We start from the raw sequence: 19,177 nt of genomic DNA, 5'->3' as shown, positions 1-19,177 counted from the left end.
CTCCTCTGAGCTGATGCAGCCCTGGACTGGGTAGTAGAGGCTGGCAAGCAGAGGATGGGATGGATTCAGTGCCTGGCTGGCCACGTGTCAGGTGCCCTCAGTAGGCACAGCCTGCAGATTGTACTTAGTAACGCTGTCCTGACAGGCCCAAACCGTCGTCTCTGCAGGAGGAGAGGCATCACCACACCGAGGAGGTGAGTGTTGTAGTCCCGGGGGTTCCTGAGCCATGTGCCTCCAGGGGACAGTGGGGTCAGCGTTACCCAGAACGGCTGAGAGGCTAGGTCACCCTGTCTGAAATCAATCCATCGTGCTTGCCAGGATGGCGTATGGCCAAGCCTGGACTGGATAGAATCTTCTGGCAGCTTGGACTGTGCCCTGGGTCCTTCCCTGAGTATGCAGGATGCCTGACTGGTTCTTGGTTACATCTTCCCTCCTTGAAGACCTCCCTCAAGCACCATGGTGGACATCAGCCTGGGTCGGTCCCCTGGCTGACACACAATCTCCTCTCTCTCCCTTCTGGTGGCCCATCCCCACAGGCCTCGGCCAGTCTGAAACACTCCCTGTCTGCGCTTCTCTCCTGACCTCTCTTGCTGCAGATGGATGTCCTCCAACAGGTCGCAGTGCTCCGCCAGCAGCCGCTGGGCTGAGGCCACATCCACTGCCTCCTCCTCACTGCGCAGCTGAGCCTGGATGTCCTCCGCCCACTGCAGCAGGCGCCGGCTCTCCTGCAGGAAGCTCTCCCTGGCCTGGGCCTGGGCCTGCTGGGCCACTTGCTGCTGCATCCGCTCCAGTAGCCCCTGCAGCATCTCCACCTGGTCGCGCAGGGCCTGGCTCTCTGCGGGGCCCGGCTCCTTGAGTCTGGGAGACAGGCCCATCACTCAGTCAGTGCCTTGCCCTGGGCTGGGTAACCAGGCCTGTTTTCTCTAGGGAAGGTGGTGGCAACTCTGAGCCCCCACCTCACTCTTGACTTATGGGCAGCAAGCACATGTGGCTCTCCTGACCCCACGAGCGTTTTCTCACGCTGGTCCCCCACCTTTGCCCCTGTCCTTCAGAGAGTACATCTATCCTCGCCCACCCCAATTTCTGTCTCCTTCCATGTTCCATAACCCGGCTCAGTTCTTCCCTCCCTCCCACAGCATCATCACCGTGCCAAACCCAGGCTGTACTTTATGGCCATTGTTTGCAAGGAATGGACGGTCCTCTCCAGCACTGGCATCTTCTGCTGGGCCAGCTGCAGGGTGCGGCGGCTGTCCTCTGACTGCCCTGGCTCCAGGGCTTCCAGCTGGAGTATCACGTCTTGTATCTGGGCCTGTGTAGGTCCACACTCCTGCAGGAAACTGCACACATCCGCGGTGAGCGCCAGCTGCATTTCCTTCTCTTTCTTCAGGGCCTCCAGCTGCCCCCACCTGGACAGAGGGAGCAGGATGTCTCCATCGCAGGGGTACCTCCCTGTCCATTCCGGGGTCTTGGCCAGAGGCTCACATGATAGAAGCTGCCGGGCCGGCCGTCCCTGCACCCTCTCCTCCCTGGCTCTCACACATCCAGTCTGTCCTCCGGCATCTCGGGGAGCGGGTGAGCAGGCACCTAGGCCCGGGCGCTGCCTTCTGCCTGCCCCCCCACCCCTCCCTCCCTCTTCATTCTCACCTCTGGCTCAGTTCCTCCTGTTGTTGCTGGATTTTGGGGGAGTCTCCAGGATATCTCTGCTTCAGTTTCTCAGCAGAGCTGCTGACCTCAGCCCAGTGACCTCTTCCCACAGTCAGGGCAGCGAGGAAGTTCTAGGGAAAGGATCACCCAGGCCTTGTGGGGGCTTATTCTCTTCCCATGCTCCCCTCAAGACTATGAATGACCTCAGACACGCTCTGTCACAGATGGGTTCAAGTTGCATCCCTCTGGAGGAACAGGGATCTATGTCCTTAAAGGGCTGGGAGGGTCCTTTGAAAATTCAAGAACAAGCATCCAAATTGGAAAGGAAGAACTAAAACTATCACTGCTTGTAGATTACATGATATGTAGAGAACTCTGAAGACTACACACACACACACACACACACACACAATTGTTAGAACCAATCAATGAATTCAGTGAAATTGTAGGATACAAAATTAATACATGAAAATCTGTTGCATTTCTATACACTAATAGCAAAAGAGAAATTAAAGGAAAAATTCCATTTATGATTGCATCAAAAAGAATAAAATACCTAGGAATAAATTTAAGCAGAGGCACTGAAAACTATGCCCTGGCTGGTGTGGCTCAGTGGACTGAGTGCTGGCCTGTGAGCCAAAGTGTTGCAGATTTGATTCCCAGGGAAATTGGGAATCAAATTGGGAATTGGGATCATTTGATCCCAGTTAAATGATTGATTCCCAATCATTTGATGCCTAGGTTGTGGACCAGGTCCCCAGTAGGGGGCACACAAGAGGCAACCACACATTGATGTTTCTCTCTCTCCCTCCTCCTCTCTAAAAATAAATAAATCTTTAAAAAAAAAAAAGAAAACTATAAGACACTGATGAAGGAAATTGGAGAAGACACAAATAAATGGCAATCCATTCAATGCTCATGGATTGAAAGATTTAATAGTAAAATGTCTATACTACCCAAAACACCCTAGACTCAATGCAATCCTTATCAAACTTCCAACACCATTTTCACAGAAATAGAACAAACAATCCTATAATTTGTATGGAACCACAAAAGACCCTAAATAACCAAAGCAATCTTGACAAAGAGCAAAGCTGGTGGCATCATGCTTTCTGACTTCAAACTAAAGCATATTACAAAACTATACTAATCAAAATACTATGGTATTAACATAAAAACAGACACATAGATCATTAGAATAAAATAGCCCTGAAGTAAACCTACCCTATGTCATCAATTAACATATAACAAAGGAAGCAAGAACATACAATTAGGAAAGGACAATAAATGGTGTTGGGAAAACTGACTAGCTACACGCAAAAGGATGAAAACAGACCGCTATCTTACACCATACTTGAAACTTAACTCAAAATGGATTAAAGACTTGAAGGTAAGGCCTGAAACTGTAAAACTCCTAGCAGAAAACATAGGTGGTAAGCTTCTTGACCCTGGTTTCTGCAATGATTTTTTTTTTTAAATTTCACACTGAAAGCAAATGCAACAAAAGAAAAAATAAACAAGCAGGACTACATCAAACTAAAAGGCTTCCACACAGCAAAGGGAACCATCAACAAAAGGAAAAGACAAACTAATGAATGGGAGAAAAATATTTGCAAATCATATATCTGATAAGGGTATATCCAGAATATATCGTGAACTCATATAACACAATAGCAAAAACAAAGCCAGACAAACAAAAGAACCCCTAAACAACCTGATTAAAAAGTGGGCATAGGATCTGAATAGACTTTTTTTTTTAAAGAAGACATACAGATTGCAAACAGGTACCTGAAAAGGTGCTCAACATCATTAATCACCAGGGAAATGCAAATCAAAACCACAATAAGCTATCACCTTACACTTGTTAGAATAGCTATTATCAAAAAGACAAGAAATAAGTGCTGGAGAAGTTGTGGAGAAAAGGAAACCCTTGTGCGCTGTTGGTGGAAATAAAAATTGGTGCAGTCATTATGAAAAACAGTATGAAAAAATTAAAAACACAACTATGAAATGATCCAGCAATTCTACTTCTGGGTATTTATGTGAAGAAAATAAAAACACTAACTGGAAAAGATATGTGCACCCCCACGTCCACTGTAGCAACACTTAGAACAGACAAGATATGGAAACAATCTAGATGTCCGTCGATGGGTGAACAGATAAAGAAGATGTGGTGTATATATACAATGCAATAGTAGCCATAAAAAAAACTAGGGAACCTTGCTATTTGCAACAACATGGATGGTCCTTGAGGGTGTTATGCTAAGTGGAAAAAGTCCGACAGAGAAAGACAAATACCATACGATCTCATTTGTATGTGGAATATAAAAAAAACCAAGCTCATAGACAGAGAACAGATCGGTGGTTGCCAGAGGCAGCGGGCAGTGGTGGGCAAGCTGAGTGAGTTAAAAGGCACAAACTTCCAGTTACAAAGAAGTCACGCAGATGGAATGTATAGCGTGGTGACTGCAGTTAGTAACACTGTATTGCATATTTGAAAGTAGCTAAGAGAGTAAATCTTAAAATTTCTCATCAGAAGAAAAAATATTTATGTATGGTGGCAGATGTTAATTAAACTTATTGCGATGATCATTTCATTTTGTAATATATACAAATATTGAATCATTATGTTGTACACTTGAAACTAATATAATGTTGTATGTGAATTATACCTCACTTTAAAAAATTCAAAGCCAGCTCTCTCCTCCCAAGCAGGACTATAGTTAACATGGAGAACTGAGGCACAGGAACAAGTAGTGAGGAGGCAGGGACAAGGCGAGGGGGGAGGACAGCAGTGAGGAGAGGGGCCAGGGCCAAGCAGCTGAAATTCCCTTTTGGCTCCGAGGGGACTGTACCTCAAACTTGAGCTGCATGATCTCCAAGTTGTCAGCCCGGGGCTGCAGCATGAGGAGCTGGGCTGTCTGGTTCTCCAGCCAGGACTGGAGCCCCTCACAGGAGCCGTAGAAACCAAACAGAGCCACTGCCTCCTCTAGCCGGGCCCTGTGGCGCTGAGGAGAGGCAGGTCCAGAGGGTCAATGCCCCTCACTGGGCACTCAGAGTGGGGTGGGGGTCCCCCCACCCCCAGCAGATCCCAGGCCAGCACCACGGAGGGTTCCTGCCCCGCTGCCCAGCTCAGCGCCCTCTGTCATAGGTCCGGGGAGGCAGCTGGCAGCAGCTTAGCAGGTAAAGGGCGCTGGCAGAGTGTGCTCCTTTGATCTTGTCCTACTCAAGCCCTTTAGCTCATAGGTACAGTCCACACTTCTCCCATGGGGCTGGCAGCACCCGCCCCCCCCGCCAAGGCTCTCCTCTAGAAACCTGCCATTCCGCCTCCCCTCTGGGCTCCAGGCACCCTGGACTTACTCCTCCATTGGGCCTTTCTCCGGCCTTTGCATAGGTCCTGCCTAGAACACTGTCTCCCTGCTCTCTGCTGCCCAACCCCTGGCGTTACCTGCCCTCAGCTTTCATTCAAGTCTCAGCCTGAAAGTCCTTCCTTCTGAGACGCCTTCCCTGACTCCTCCACCCGAACTGGGCTCCGGTCTCTTATACTCCTATGACATCCATCTAATGACTTGTTTCACACCTTCTCTGCCATGATGTCAACCCCTTGAGAGCAGGGAGCATGTCCAGCTACTGCTCTGTCTCTGCGCTCATGGCTCAGGGTCTAGCACAGAGGAGGTGGTGCTTCATGGACATTTCTTGAACAAGGAGCATTACCTCTGCCAGGACCCGCAGGCTCTCGTAGTCCTGGCTCAAGCGGTCCTGTGTCTGGAGTATGGCGTTGGGGTTAAGGACAGGGTTGGGCTCAGCTGGGAGGACCACCTTCTGGGTGCCGGAGGGGCAAGAAACCTCACGCCAGGCCCCCGGGCTCCTTGGGCCTTCCTTTGGGGAGCTCAGGGCAGATGCCCCCTGTGCCGACAGGACAGAGGGCAGTGTGTCCAGATGGGGCTCCCTCGCAGGCAGCAGAAGGCTGGGTGGGGCGGGGCCAGCGGTTGTACCTGGGGTTCCTGCTCCATGACGTGGCTGATGGGCACCTGGGCCTGGCAGCCACCCCAGTCCTTTAGCTCCCAGGTGTCAGGGCCTGTCGGGTGCATTGGCCGCAGGGCCTCCCCCGGGAGCCAGGTGAAGCGCGCCCCTGGGGAAGCAAAGTTCTGGGGGTTGCGGCCCTCCCCATGGGGGTGGGTGAGCATCTGGTTCCTCTGCACCTATAGCCCTGGGCAAGGGTCAGATGGGGCAGCAGAAGCCAGGCTGGCTGTTCAGGGCTGGGTTGAGGAGGCTGAAGAAAAGGAACAGGCACAGAGAAAGAGTGGAAAGGGGGAGAAAACAAAGAGAAGTAGGAAACCAGAGAAGGAAGACTCAGAATTTGGGGCAGCTTCATGCACCTCTTTCAGTTGAACCCCAAGCAGCCTCCTCTTAACTTCCTCCCTTCAGTAGTTGGGTGCTCCAGAGAGCTACACAGAATAAATTTATGATGGTTTGGTAAGGCTCCCATGTGGGGTCTTGGCCTTGTACCTCCATAGATGAAATGCATCTGGATCGAGGGGCGTGGGTGCTCGCTGCCTGGTGGTGCTAAGAGTTGGGTCCCATCCTGGGGTTTCCTAGTTGCATTGCCATCAACCCTGCTCCAGTCGTCTGGGGGCTCCCTCTGCGTGGAAGAGGGAAGGCTGTGCTGAGCTGCTGAAGTGGTTCCCCACCCCCAGCAGAGGGGGTTACCTCCATACCCCCCGGGCATTATGGAGCAAAGCAAGGGTATCAAAATGCCAGAGACCAGGCCTAAGCCCCTCACTGATGCTAGCACTGGCTAGTAGTAGAGGACACAAAAGAAGATGGGGCACCACCCATTGATTCATTCGAACAATTAACTCAGGCTGGAGAATTAGGCCACGTGGAAAAACAGCATGTGCTAGTATGATGCAAGTGCTAGAATGCAACAACATCAATACACGGTGAGGGACGGGGTAGAAACAACCTTGGACTGCAAGTTGAAGGCCTCTCCTGCTGGGATAACCACATGTCCTTGGGCACTAATTTGGCATCTCTGAGCCTTGGTTACCTCCTCTGTAAAGTGAGGGGGCTTAACCAGACAACTGCTCACATACTGTGGATCTATTTTCAAAAATGTTAGCTATGTGACCCAGCGAATAAATGGCAAGGAAAAGGGAGCGACCAGCCCCAGCCAAGTTAGAAGCACAGGCCCTGAGACCTGGAAGTCAGGTGCCGCATAAATGATCAGTGCAGGCTGGACCGAAACTGCGGTCAGCTGCTGACTACTCGGCCGGGCCACCTCGGGCATCGAGGAACCTGAGCTGCAGCTCGGAGGGTGCACGGGACATGGCTGGGCAGAGAGAGGGGGTCCAGCACATAGAATTTCCTTAGGAATTAGGGTAGAGGGAGGGGCCGAACATGAGTGCAGGGCCCGAGAGCCCAGGATCTATCTGCACATCTGGAGCTACACACACAGCTTTTTGAAACAGGGCTGTAAACCGTGATGGTCCTGGGCCTGCCGTCCTGCCAGGCATGTGTGTTTTAAAAACTGGGGGCTCAGGAACTGAGGGAGGGTTTTTCAGAAAGCATCCTGGCATAGTGATTAGGCCATTCCAAACTTACAAAGTCCAAGGCAGGAGAGAGAGATCCCAACAGGGTGTAAGGATGAAGGGTCACCTGAGGCGTGGCTAGGAAAGTAGATTCCTGGAGCCATTCCTGGAGGAACCTGATTATTGCCTGGAAACTGGTGGGCAAAGTGAGCAGAGCCAAACTGTAGTTGGGGCGGACAGGATTTCAGTAACTCTGGGCTGGGGCAGCGGGGAGGTGCGCACCGTGAGCGATGCGCGGGCTGCAGCAGCCCGCGCCTGCTGGTCCAGCTGCTGCAGCTCTGCCCCGAAGGCGCGCAGCGCACGCTCCAGCCGAAGGTGGCGCGGCAGCAGGGCCTGGGCGCTCGCTGGGTCCAGCCCACAGGATGCGTCCTGCAGCGCGGATCGCTGCTCCTGCAGCCACGACGCCGCCGCCTCCGCGTCTGCGAAGTACTGCGGGGAGGAGGGCGGGCTGAGCTCTGGACCACCCTGCACAGCCCACCCGGCCGCCTGCAGCCCAAGGTTCTGCTACCTGTTGGATGAGCAGGGCTGCCTGCAGCTGTGCGCCCCGCCGCGCCGCCAGGGCACGGAGCTGTTGCCACGCGTCCTGCACTGTCTCAGCCTGCTCCTGGGGATCCGGCCGCGCTGGAGGCCAGCGAGCGCTCAGGTCCCGTCCCCTCCACTGGAGGTCAGCGCACACAGCTTGGTGGTGGCGGATCTCGGCTTCCAGGGCCTGGAGGAACATAGAGCAGGTAGCTGGGCGAGGGTAAGGGAGGGGTGGCAGGGAGGTGGGACAAGCAGGACCCAGGGTAGCGGGCACCTTGTGTTTCTGCAGAGAGGTTACGATCTGGCTGAGTCTCTGGCCCAGGGCCACATCTTCCACCAGCCGTCTGCACTCCGTCAACCAGGCTTCCTCCTCCTCACAGTCTCGCAGGAACTCCGCTCTGCGCAGGGTCTGCTCCAGCAAGGCCCGACTGAGGGACAGCAAAGATCGCAGAGGGGCTGGGAGTGGGCTTGGGAGGGGGTTCCATACTAGGCCCAGACACTCCCCCTTAGGAAGACAGTTTTGTTTTTTCTGGGTGACTCAACAGGGGAGACAGAGGCCTTGGGGGTGACGGTCAGTGTAGGAAAAGTTGCCGGGCCAGCAGTATTTTAACCTGGGCAGGAGCTAACTTGGGTTACAGAAAAGTTCTGAAAAGGTAGAGGAGTCGGGGCAAGCTCTTACCGGTTTCTGACAAGAGACACCAGGTTCTGGTAGAGCTGGGTCAGCTCCTGGGCTTTGACCTGAAGTACCTCCACACTAGTGACCGAAGGGGAGTGCAGCTCTGTGGTCTGGTGGGCCAGATGGCTCACATGGGCTCCATGGGCCGAGACCTGGGCCTCCAGCAGGTCGTGCCTCTGCAGCAGCTCCACCACCTCTGCAAGCCGTTCCCCACAGGCTGTGGAGCTGGCCAGCACCTGGCCAGGGACAGGAGGGCATTGCAGTCCTGACTGCCGGGTCCCCAGGAGTGCCAGCGCTGGCACACCTGCTGTGCTCCCTAGGGGCCTACTGGTCCAGGGCCCACCTGCAGCTCCCGGAGCTGGCCGGAGGCAGTCTCCACCTCCTGCAGCAGGCTCAGCCCAGCCTGCACGCCTGCCATCCGCTTCCTCTGCCCTTGGAGATGCTGAAGGAGCCTCTCCCAGCGCCGAGTGATCTCCAACTGCCTGAAGGACATGAGAATAAGGGTGGGCTTCACGGGGCTGGGGCAGGAAAGCTTCCTTGGGGTGCACAGCTAGTTGGGGGCTTGGCTGCCCAGGAGGAGCCTGCGCTCCATGGATGAGAGCTGAGAGCATCCTACCTGGGGCGGTAGGGGCAGTGCTTCCCTGCCTCTGAGATACAGACAGAGAAGCCAGGAGGTGCCTGGGAGGTTCAGGCCTTCATGCCTCCCTTCCCCCGCAAGCCTTCTTTCCAGTCTCCATCTCAGGTGATAGCAACTCCATCCTTCCAGATGCTGGGCTAAGACCTTGATAACTCACTTTCTCACACCCCACATCCGACCTGTCTTCAGATCCTCTGGGATTGAAAGTATACCCAGAATCCTGCCGTTGCTCATCACCTCCACTCTTTCTTGGACTGGATTATTTCCATCGCTTCCTAACTGCTCCCTGCTTCTGCCTTTGCCCTTTCTGTCTGGATGTCACAAGCATCCAGAGTGATCCCTGTGAAACAGAAGTTGCAATGTGTCCCTCCTCTGCTCAAGCCCTCCCATGATTTCCCATCTTTCTCAGAGGGAAAATCCAAGTCCTCAGCCTGCCCTGCCGAGCCCAGCACAGTCTCTGCCCCACCCCTTGACCCTGTACCTCCCTGACCTCAACCCCTACTTGTTCACTTCGGCCAACACTGGCCTCTATACTGTTTTTCAAACATGCCAGGCACACACTGCACCACCTCCTCTGCTCAGTATAGCCTCTCTCCTAATATGGCTGGCCCCTCACTTCTTTCTGGCCTTTGCTCAAAAGTGAACCTCCTCTGGCCACCCAATCTAACTCCCCCCAACCCTTGGCACCTCACATCTCTTGCTTCATTTTTTTTATCTTCTCACATACTATACATTTTTCTTATTTGCCTATATGCCTTAATAGTGTGTTAGCTCCATGAGGGGAGGAATTTTTGTATGCCCTTTCATTGCTAAATTTCCAGGAACTAGAACAGTGCTTGGGAATAGTAGACATTCAGTAAGTGCTTGTTTAGTGAATGGATTAAATAAGGTGCTCTATAGAGAGGACGGTGCTTTACCAAGAGGGATGAATTATAAGTAGTGGAACTTCGGGCATCAGTGGGAGCTCGGTCTTTTTAAAGGGAACCCTGAATCCATAAGCCACTCCTCTGTGGCTGGGAATGGGTATGTGTAATGATGGAAGTGTGACAGGTAGGAAGACCTTAGACTGTTTTGAGGATGGTTTATATGCCTGGGTCTCACCTGCCGGCCACATCTGCCCAGCTGTGGTACTGCTCCTGCTGGAGAATGTCGGCGATCTCGGCCAATGCCTGGAAGCGCCCTTCCTGGGACAGGATGCTGGCCTCCAGCATGCCCAGCCTCTGGACGGCCACCTCCATTGCGGCCGGGCTGGCGGGTGGGGCTGCAGCCTGGTCTATCACCTGCTCCGTGTCTGTCAGAAAGCTCTCCCGGAGGGCTGCCTTGTGCTGGAAGCGCCGGGCCAGGGTTTCTAGCCGGTTTAGTTGCAGGAGTCTCTGCTGCAGGGCCTGGCTCTGCAAGGCCTCTGCCTGCTCCAGGCTCGCCCAGCGCTGGGACAGCTCCGCAGGGCCCAGGCCCTCGCGAGGCAGGAAGGGTCTGCGTTTCTGGGCTCGGAGTGCTGTCTGCAGGCGGAAGAGCAGGGCCTCTGTGGCCCCTTGCTGCTGCAGCCGAGGTGGCTTCTCCTGGGTGCGGAAGGAGGCAAAGGCCATCAGTAGCTGGCGCATGGCAGGTAGGGAGTCTGGGAAATCCCGTGCCTTTAGCTGCATCTGCTTCTCTGCAATCCAGCATAGCAGGTCAGCCACCTGCTGCTCGTACTGGGTCTGCAGTCTGTCTGTCTCCTGGAGCTGAAGCAGGACCTGGTGGGAGGCATGGGATGGAGTCAGGATGACACTTTGGGACAGGCCCTGGAATGCAGGCACTCCCATTTTTGACACCAAGTGCCAGCCAGGATTGTCCGGGTGGGTGGTAGCTCCTTTCCTCAGCTGACGAAGCACTGAAGTGGGGTCGTCCCAATCTCTAGAGAAGTGGGCCTGCCCACATGGCACCTCGGAGCTGGGAGTGTGGGACCCCTGGCCTACTTTCGTCCATCTTATTGGACCCCATTTGGCCTTACCTCTGGGGGTTCTGTTTTTTTTCTGAGCCTTTAGTCCCTCCCCTGAGGCCCTCCTACCCCTAAAGCAGTTCAGCGCCTGTGGCCTGGACCATGTCGCCCATGCCCAGCCGAGGCACCAACCCCGAGAACAGCCCTCCCAGGCCTCAGCCTCTGCCATCGTGGCCAGAGAGTAAGAGAGCCCCCCAAATACACGGACTCGGCCCAGCAGAGCTGCTTCTGTGCCTGTCCTTGCAGAGTCTGGGAATTCCTCTGAGCCTTTTAATCCCATTGGGGGTTTAGCAGCCTAAGAGGGGGAGTGGGGGTGGGGGGGAATAGGCAGGAGCTTGCTCACCAGGCTTTCCCTGAGTGCCAGGCACCACGTGGGCACTTTGCTCATGCTCCCTTGAACCTCGACAGCAGCCTTCTGTCACCCAGGCATTGTTGCCCCCACTTTACAGATGGAGTACAGTAAAGTTAGGTGACGTGGCTAAGGCCACACAAGTAGGAGGCTGCAGAAGCAAACTTCAGACTCAGGTGCGTCTGACTCCAGAGCCCCAGCTGGCCCTCACCTCTCCTCAATGCCAGCTTCCCTTTGTCACCAACCTTGGCGAGCCTCCTCTGCACAGTCTGCCCCTGGTGCAGGCGGGAGAAGTGGTGGTAGTAGAGGGAGACGTAGGTCATGATGCAGCGCTCATCGGGCTGCAGGGCCGCCACGTCCTCGGGGTCCAGCAGCTGAGCAATGCCCAGCTCCTGCTCAGCCACGCGGAAAGCAAGGTCGAGGTTGTGCAGTGGGCGGTCAGGACGCAGGGAGCCGTAGTCAAGCAGGTCTGGCCTGGTCAGGGAGCAGACAGGGCTCTTCACCTGAGCCATTTACTCCTTTGGTTTAAGGGGACTTGTTAAAAAGGCAAATGAGTTCCTATGGGTCATGACCCTGATGGTCACCTGAGAGCCTGGCTGAAGCTCTCGGGCTCTGACAGACAGGGAGGGTTAATCTGGCGCAGTGTCCAGGCTCCTCGGGGCGGGGGGGCGTGGAGTTCCAGAAGGGTAGGTCTGTCCCAGGGAGAGGACTGAGAATAGAATCAGGGACAGGGACACAAAATGGAGACAGGAAGGGGTCAAAAGCAAACATGGCCAGTTCCACAGAATTCCTAGGAGAGGAGGAAGGGGTAATCCCAGACCAGGGCCTTGGCTAGCAGTCCTCTACCTGTGCCCAGGGTGCTGGGGCCAGACGGGCATGGGAGAATGGGCTTGCTGAGGACCTGAGCCCCGGGGCAGTTGGCTCGGTGGGTGGAGGCCTCTGGGAAGAAGGCCGAGGCCTGCCCCAGGCCAGGTCAGAGCTGGGAATGCGCTGGGGTCCCTCTCCCTCACGCACACCTGTGGGCGTGGATGAGGGCATTGAAGCCCAGCCCGTCGCTCCAGCTACGAGAGAAGTCGGTGATGTTGACGTTGGCGTAGCAGGCCGTCTTCCGCTGGCACCAGACCAGCAGAGCTTCCTTGGCAGACAACAGGGCTGCACTGGCACCAAGCTCCTCCTGGAGGGAGAGGGCAGCAGGTCGTCACCATGTAGTGACAGACAGGGAGGCAGCAGAGCCTGGAGCTGTGGGGTGGGGGGAGCGGGGAGCGGGCAGCAGGCTGGCGTGGCTGTGATTCTGCTTCCTCCCTTCCCCATGAGGGCTGACTGTGTGTCCGAAGAATCAGGGTGTCTGAAAGCTGTCACCTCTGAGCAGCTGTTTTTGAGTTGTACCTGGTGACGACCACAGCAGTTGTTCCCGTTTCTCCAGCGCTCTTAATGGGCCTGGCTTTTTGCTAACTGGCCCTAAGGCTCATGGAACCCCAGCCGGCTTCATTAGCGCCACTCCCGGTCGCTGTGGGCTGCCTGCCAGGCTTCGGGCCATGTACATAGCTCTCCGCCCCTCACAGCCCTGTGAGGTAGGCACTATCAGTGTTTACATTCTAAGGATGTCACAAGAAGGTGCAGTAAGAGATATTAGGGAGTTGCCCAGGGTCCCTCGGCAGGTGGGAGGGTTTCACTTGACCCAGGAACATTGCCAGGGATCCGAGCTAGGATGTGTGAGCCTACCTGTCTCCCACCTCAATGCCTCATGCGGCTTCCTGAGGGCAGATTGGGTGCTGCTTTTTCCAGCTGGGAAATGGCCAGCTATATCTGGTTTTAGTCCCCTCCCACCCTGCATGTTCCACCTATTGATAATTTCCTTTATTTTGCTGCTCACTAGTGAAAAGACTTGTCCTGGATCAGGCCTGAAGCCCATGAATCTAGCTCTCACTTCAGCATTTTACAGTCTCTCTGACATTCCGAGTGCTTTGCCTGTGGTTGAAGAGTAAATATAAATTGTGTGGATGCCAAGGATCTGCTGTGGGGGTAACAATTGAGTGGAGTTGCTCAGTGGACGGGCCTGAGGTGCCAGAGGTGAAGCCAGGGCTGGGCGGCGTAACTGGACACTCGGGGCCGAAACATACCCTGTCCAGGGAGATGTGGGAAATCTGGAAACGCAGGATGATAACCCAGATGAGTCCCAGGATGAATGTCTGGTCTCCATCCACGATGTTCTCTGGCCCGATGAGGGGGACTGGCACCTGTGGGCACAGTTGGCTGGGCTCAGTGTGAAGCCTGTGCACCAGGGAAGATTCCAGTAACTGCCTGTCCAGGGAGCCGGCCACCCAGGGGGAGGGGCCTGGGATCTGTCCTGCCCCACAGGGTCTCCAAGGGAGAAGCAGGCAGGGTACAAGGCCAGGCAAGCAGAGGTGTTCTAATTGGTTGGGGCTTTGGCCCCAATCTCGTGAACTGGACCACTGGACCACTGGAGGGGCGTGCTCCCAATACGAGGGCTATAGGTACGCCTGGGTCAAGGTCATTGGTTCAGCTATGGGGGTTGGAAATGAGGGGTCATAACAGTCAATGTATGGGCTCAACAGCTGTCTGCCTCCATCTTCGGTGGCCTCTTGGAGTCTCCAGGGAGAGCTCAGGCCCCTGGCTCACACATGAATCTCAGACATTGTTCCAATCCCTGTTGGAAATTCAGATTCCCAACCTCTACCAGACATACTGTCTTGGGCCAGGGCCCAGGAATTTGCATTTGGACAAACACCTCAGCTACTTCTCGTTAAAGCTGGGAACCTGCTGCCCTAGATCTTGTCACTTGGGCAAGGTGGAGGAGTGAATCAAGGGGAGAAAGGAACAGAATAAACATCAAAGCCACACATGACCTGGACCCCTTCACCCTTTGGCTCCATGCTGTCTCCTGGATCACAAGGCCAAGGCTCCTGGGATTCTTGCATTTCCTCGAGATTGTAAGCACAGAGCTTAGGGCCTTTGTACTGGCTTTCCCTGCTGTCTGAAAATGTGAGTCCCCCAGATAGCCACATGGTCACCTCTCTTTCTTCCTTTACTCAAATGCCACTTTCTCCGTGAGGCCTACCCTGGCCACCTTATTTAAAATAAAAACCCTAGGACTCCTCCTCCTGCCCAAACACACATGCTTGACCCCTTCACTCTGCTTGGGAGGAGATCTTGGTTTTGTTCCCTGATGTCGCCCTGAGCACCCGGTAGAGTGTCTGGCATACAGTGGGTAGTCGATAGGTGGGCACTGTGGGAGGGGTCGCATCCCGGGTACTCCCAGTGGGCACACTTTGTAATAGCGTCCCGGTGTCTAAAGGGTGCACCCCATGCTCTGCTGTCTTCCCTGGCACATCTGAACCCTTCTACATTCCCCTCAGCTTAGAGTAAGAGCGTCTGATTTTTGGGGTGTTGGTCTGCTCAGGCCAGCTTTGGAGGGCTGATCTCCCTTTGTGTTTTATAATGTCATGCTGCTAGCTTGAAATCAGCCGTGGTGGGGGTGTCAATGCCTCAGAATCAACAAATGCTACAAACCAGGGTCTTAAACTCCCTCCAGGGAGCTGGTTGTTAAACATTTACCAGCACGTCACTGATTTGGGGTTTAACTAACTGTCTTCCCTGACATAGGCCCCTGTGGTCAGGTCTTGTCCCCAAAACCTGGCATGAGGCGCCCGGCACATCGAATTCTTTAGAAATGAGTGCATCGCACATTCTGCTACTTATTAACCACGATCTGGGGCAACTCCCTTGTTCTTGCTTGACCACGGCTTCTCGGAACGTACAGTGGAGACGGGGCTGTCGCCTGCACAGGCTGCATGTCAGTGACGTGATGTGTATCTGAGCTTGAGGGGAGCTGCAGGGCCTGATGCGGGGCTCGCACCCTCCCAGGCTCCCCAAGGGGAGGTGGCTGCTCACAGGCCATTGTCCTTGGAGCCAAGGAGGGCCTGGTGGTCCGGGTTGGCAGCTTTCTGCTCTTCCACGTGCGCGGGGACCACAGTGCCCCTGCCGCTTGCTTTGGTTTCTACCTCCCTGGCCTCCTCCCAGCACACCAGGCTCCCGGGGGCTGACTGTAACCTCCAGCCCAGGACATAAGCGACAGGCAGACACACTCAGGCTCAGCCCAGCCGCTTTCTGTTCAGTGACTTCACAGCCTCTCTGACAGTCTCTTCTCAGCTTCAGTATCTGAGGCCAGAGGCCCCCTAATTCCTGCTTCTCAGTATAAATGACCCCTGCACAGCCCCCTGTGACACTGGCTGTGAGAGTCCTGCTGTGTCCCTGGAGCACCGGCCTCCCTTTTGTGACTTTTTTTTTTGACCTTTATTTCTTTCAGGGTCCATCCTGTTTGCGGAGACCCCTCTCTGCCATCCAGTGCATCTTCTCCGAAGCAGACCCCGAACCTCCCTGCTCCACTATGAAGCTCAGTGTCCGGGACCCTCAGCCTGCCTCCCACGGCCCTACATACGGGCTCTGCCGGCCAGCTGGCCATGTGTCTTGCCCGGTGAACAGTTCCCTCGTGTATCAGAAGAGAAGGTTGAGAGCGCACTGAATCTCTCAGCTTAGAATCCTGTGATTCTCTTGTTACAGTCAGCGGCATGTTTCAGTCCCTCCCACTAGGGGTGCTGGCTGCTCTCGTTCCAGCTGGTTGGGTACTCTCTTCGCTGCAAATGCTGTGCCAGGAAGGGCTTTGCTTGCTGGCCCTCTGCACACCAGCTACGCCTTCTGGATTCAGGCTCCTGTGGCCAGCCCAGGAGAGATGGTCTAGGAATCCAGCCTGTCCCTACTGCTCACCCAGCATCACGCCCAGAAGCCCCCTCCTCAGTACCCACCTTGGCCCTGAGGAAGGCCAGAGCCCGGCTGCTGTTCTCTAGGAAGTGCACGCGCATGTGGCCCCGGCTAGGGGGTGGCAAGGCCTCACCCGAGATGAGCTCTAGCAGCCGTAGTAGGTGGGTGCCGTCGGCCAGCTCTGTGTACAGGTTCTGGATCTTGAGGGCCACCTGGGAGGGAACGGGGGAAGGCGGGGGTCAGCTCAGCCTCACCTGACTGCCCCACCCCAGGACCCAGAGCAGCGGCCTGGAGGAAGGGGCATTGATTTGTCTCAGCTGTGCTGCTGGGGGGGGGGGCTGTGGGGGCAGGAGACGCCTCAGCCAAGTGGCCTCCTCACCAGCCCCCCGGAGGCATGGTAGAGGTGGACTGCAGGCACCCCAACTGCACTGACCCGACCACGCTGGAAGATGTTGTTGATCCAGTTGGTGAAAGTCTTTTCCTGCATCCGCAGGTGCTGCGCCTGCAGCTTGCGAATGTGGCCCATCTCATAGGCAGAGTCCATGGCGGCCCTGGGCTGGGAGAGCCGCCCGGGGTTCCTGTGGCTGGCCTGCTTCAGGTATCCTGTGGCTGCAAGGCGCTGCTGGGGATTGTGGGACTGGTGAGCCATCAGGCCCGGAGCCCTTTGGGAACAAGGAGCCCTAAGCTGGAGATGTTGGGGGCATGGAGGCTGGGGGAAGGGTGTGGGTACGATGGCTCCTCCGTGGGGCAGGCTTGCCTCTGCCAGGGGTAAGGGGGCCCTCCCTGCCAGACTGCCCTGCATTTGATGGGGGTGGGGGCAGCTTGGAGCGTAGCCAGGTGAGGCCCTGGGGCTCCTAGCTGGCGTCCTGCACTTGAATGGCCCAGGGCCCCTTTTGCCCACCCCACTTTCCAGATTCTTCTCAGAGCCCTGATACCAGACGTCTCTCCTGGGCCACAGGGATAAATAAGGTGGTGGAAGGAAAACAGGAAACTGCTCACCTAGGCGATGTCTGGGCCTGTGGAGGAGACCTGGCTGGCTGGCTGGAGACAGAAAATAGCAGAAACTGTGTAGGGTGGGAGAGAGCTATCAGGAGAGGCTGAGGCTGGAGCTGGGGCGACGCCATGGCCCTCCTCTTGAACCAGCAGGACAGTGGGGACAGCACACAGCCAGCATTATCCTCCCACCTGCTCCTGGGCGTGGCTCCGACTGGAGGGGGTGGCTCAAGAATGCTCCAGACCATTGGTCCGAGATCCCTTCCTTTATCATGCCCCCAATGTCAGGTGGGGGTCCTGGCTCCCAAGACACGGAGACGCATGGGGCGGCCTCCAGTCGGCCTGGGTTGGGAGCCCCGTGGAGGCGCTGTAGCCTGGGCAGAGGAACTGGGGGGCAGGGCCTCTGGTCAGAAGCTTCTGCACCCACTTCCCAGTCGGGGGCTGCTTGTCTGCACCCCACAGGGCCTCTTTGGGAGCACCCACAGGGGAGGGATGAGAGGGAACGCGCTGGCCAGAGCCCCCTCCCGGCTTCTCCTGGGGAATCATCAGACCCTGGGCTCCGCTTTACAGCCCTGACAGGGGTGCACTCAGCCTAGCCCAGGGCTGACTGCAGTGCTCCCTCACGCTTGGGCTGCTTTCAGAAAAGGGCTCCCCTGGAAGGGGTAACTTGGACCCGCAAAGGCCGTGGAGACAACAGCGGCCCCTCCAGGGCCAGGGTGTTCACTGTCTGGGCTCCAGGGCGGGGCCCCAGCACCTGAGTGCCCATGGAGTTGGCCGGGCGGGGCTCCGAGGCAGGGGCTGCCCAGCGAGCAGGCGGCTCCTCTCACCCTCTCTGAGCCACTGTGGGCAGCGGGCCAGAGGGAGGGTGACTTCTAACTTGGGTGGTTCCCAGGACAGTCTGGCTAAGCTCGGGGTACGGCCTCTGAGCTGGGGTGTGTGTCTGTGGCTCATCCACCCAGCAGCCCCCGGAGACTCTGGAAGGAGAGACGGTGCTCCTCAGGGAGGTGTCCCTGGCAGGCAAGGCCAGCGAGAGGCCTGTGGCCATGGCCTGCTCCTGAGGAGAGCTGGGGAGGATGACTCACGCCTGAACTCGGTCGGTCGGGGCTCTGGGGGTGGGGCAACTTCCCTACATATGGGAGGAGCTTCCTTCCCTGTTGTCCTTTCTCGCGAGGTTCCTCTTGCCACTGGCTGGCTTCCTGGTACTTGGGATGAGCCCCAGCTGCTTCTTCATTGCAGCCCCCATCCAGCCAGTCACCGGTGGCTGCTGCGTGCCCCCTGTACTCCATGGTCCACCCCTGCTCTGCACCCTGCCCTGTCTACCCTCACTGCCCCTGCAGGGGCTCCCCATGGGTCCCCAACCCACCATCCTGCCGGCACATCCGCCTGCTCGTGGCCCCCTGATTACCATCCAGAGCATAACTCTCTTCACACCTGTGAAGATGCCCTCTTGCCTGTATAGAAACAGAGCTTTCCTGCCCATACCTGGGCTTCTGCTGTGCTCTCAGCTTAGAAAGTCCCTTCTCCTCTCCTATCCACCCCCATTAAAATCCTGCTCCTTCTAGGAAGTACCCCCCACCCTCAGCTTGTTTCTCCTCCTAATAAGACCCTTGGTCGAGGGCGCCTGATGTGGTGTGGCCGCTGGAGGGCGGGAGGCAGCTGTGTGACGCTTTGCACACCGATCTCAGCAGAGGCTGCGGTGCTGGAGGTGGCTGAGTGGGGCTGGGGAACTACTCTCCTCCCCCCTTAGCTCAGCTGCAGTAAAGCCACCGCATATGAGGACCAAGCTGTGACATTGCAGCCCCTGCTGACATGAGAATGCCTATTGGTTTTGGGTTATTTGCTTTGCAAGTAAATGAAAGCTCAAGTCAAATGGGTTTAAACAATATAAAGAAAATGTATTGGCCCACATAACTGAAGAGTGTGGCAGGAGGACTCTAGGGGACATTTGATCCAGCAGCTCAAATGATGCCACCCCAGGTCTGGATTCCCTCTGCACCTCACCCCCCTG

At 55.9% G+C, this 19,177-nt stretch overlaps 1 protein-coding gene across 1 annotated transcript in view; it reads right to left on the bottom strand.

Moving 5' to 3' along the window:
• The window catches only part of SPTBN5 (spectrin beta, non-erythrocytic 5), a 46,795-nt gene extending 29,970 nt beyond the window's left edge, over positions 1-16,825 (bottom strand). Inside the window, 16 exon segments of the mRNA XM_054565117.1 lie at positions 583-858; positions 1,167-1,406; positions 1,645-1,775; positions 4,500-4,652; positions 5,359-5,550; positions 7,458-7,664; positions 7,744-7,944; positions 8,032-8,185; positions 8,437-8,669; positions 8,777-8,915; positions 10,172-10,803; positions 11,643-11,871; positions 12,414-12,571; positions 13,518-13,634; positions 16,221-16,388; positions 16,610-16,825. Of these exon segments, the coding sequence (XP_054421092.1) occupies positions 583-858; positions 1,167-1,406; positions 1,645-1,775; positions 4,500-4,652; positions 5,359-5,550; positions 7,458-7,664; positions 7,744-7,944; positions 8,032-8,185; positions 8,437-8,669; positions 8,777-8,915; positions 10,172-10,803; positions 11,643-11,871; positions 12,414-12,571; positions 13,518-13,634; positions 16,221-16,388; positions 16,610-16,825 (3,446 nt within the window).
• Between the last annotated feature and the right edge of the window lie 2,352 nt (positions 16,826-19,177).

The sequence above is a fragment of the Pteronotus mesoamericanus genome, unplaced genomic scaffold, assembly GCF_021234165.1.
Source record: "Pteronotus mesoamericanus isolate MK-2021 breed Mesoamerican mustached bat unplaced genomic scaffold, CSHL_Meso_final contig_164, whole genome shotgun sequence".
NCBI classification, from domain to species: Eukaryota; Metazoa; Chordata; class Mammalia; order Chiroptera; family Mormoopidae; genus Pteronotus; species Pteronotus mesoamericanus.
Note: the sequence above shows the minus strand (reverse complement) of the source record. Positions and strands in the feature narration are given on the sequence as shown.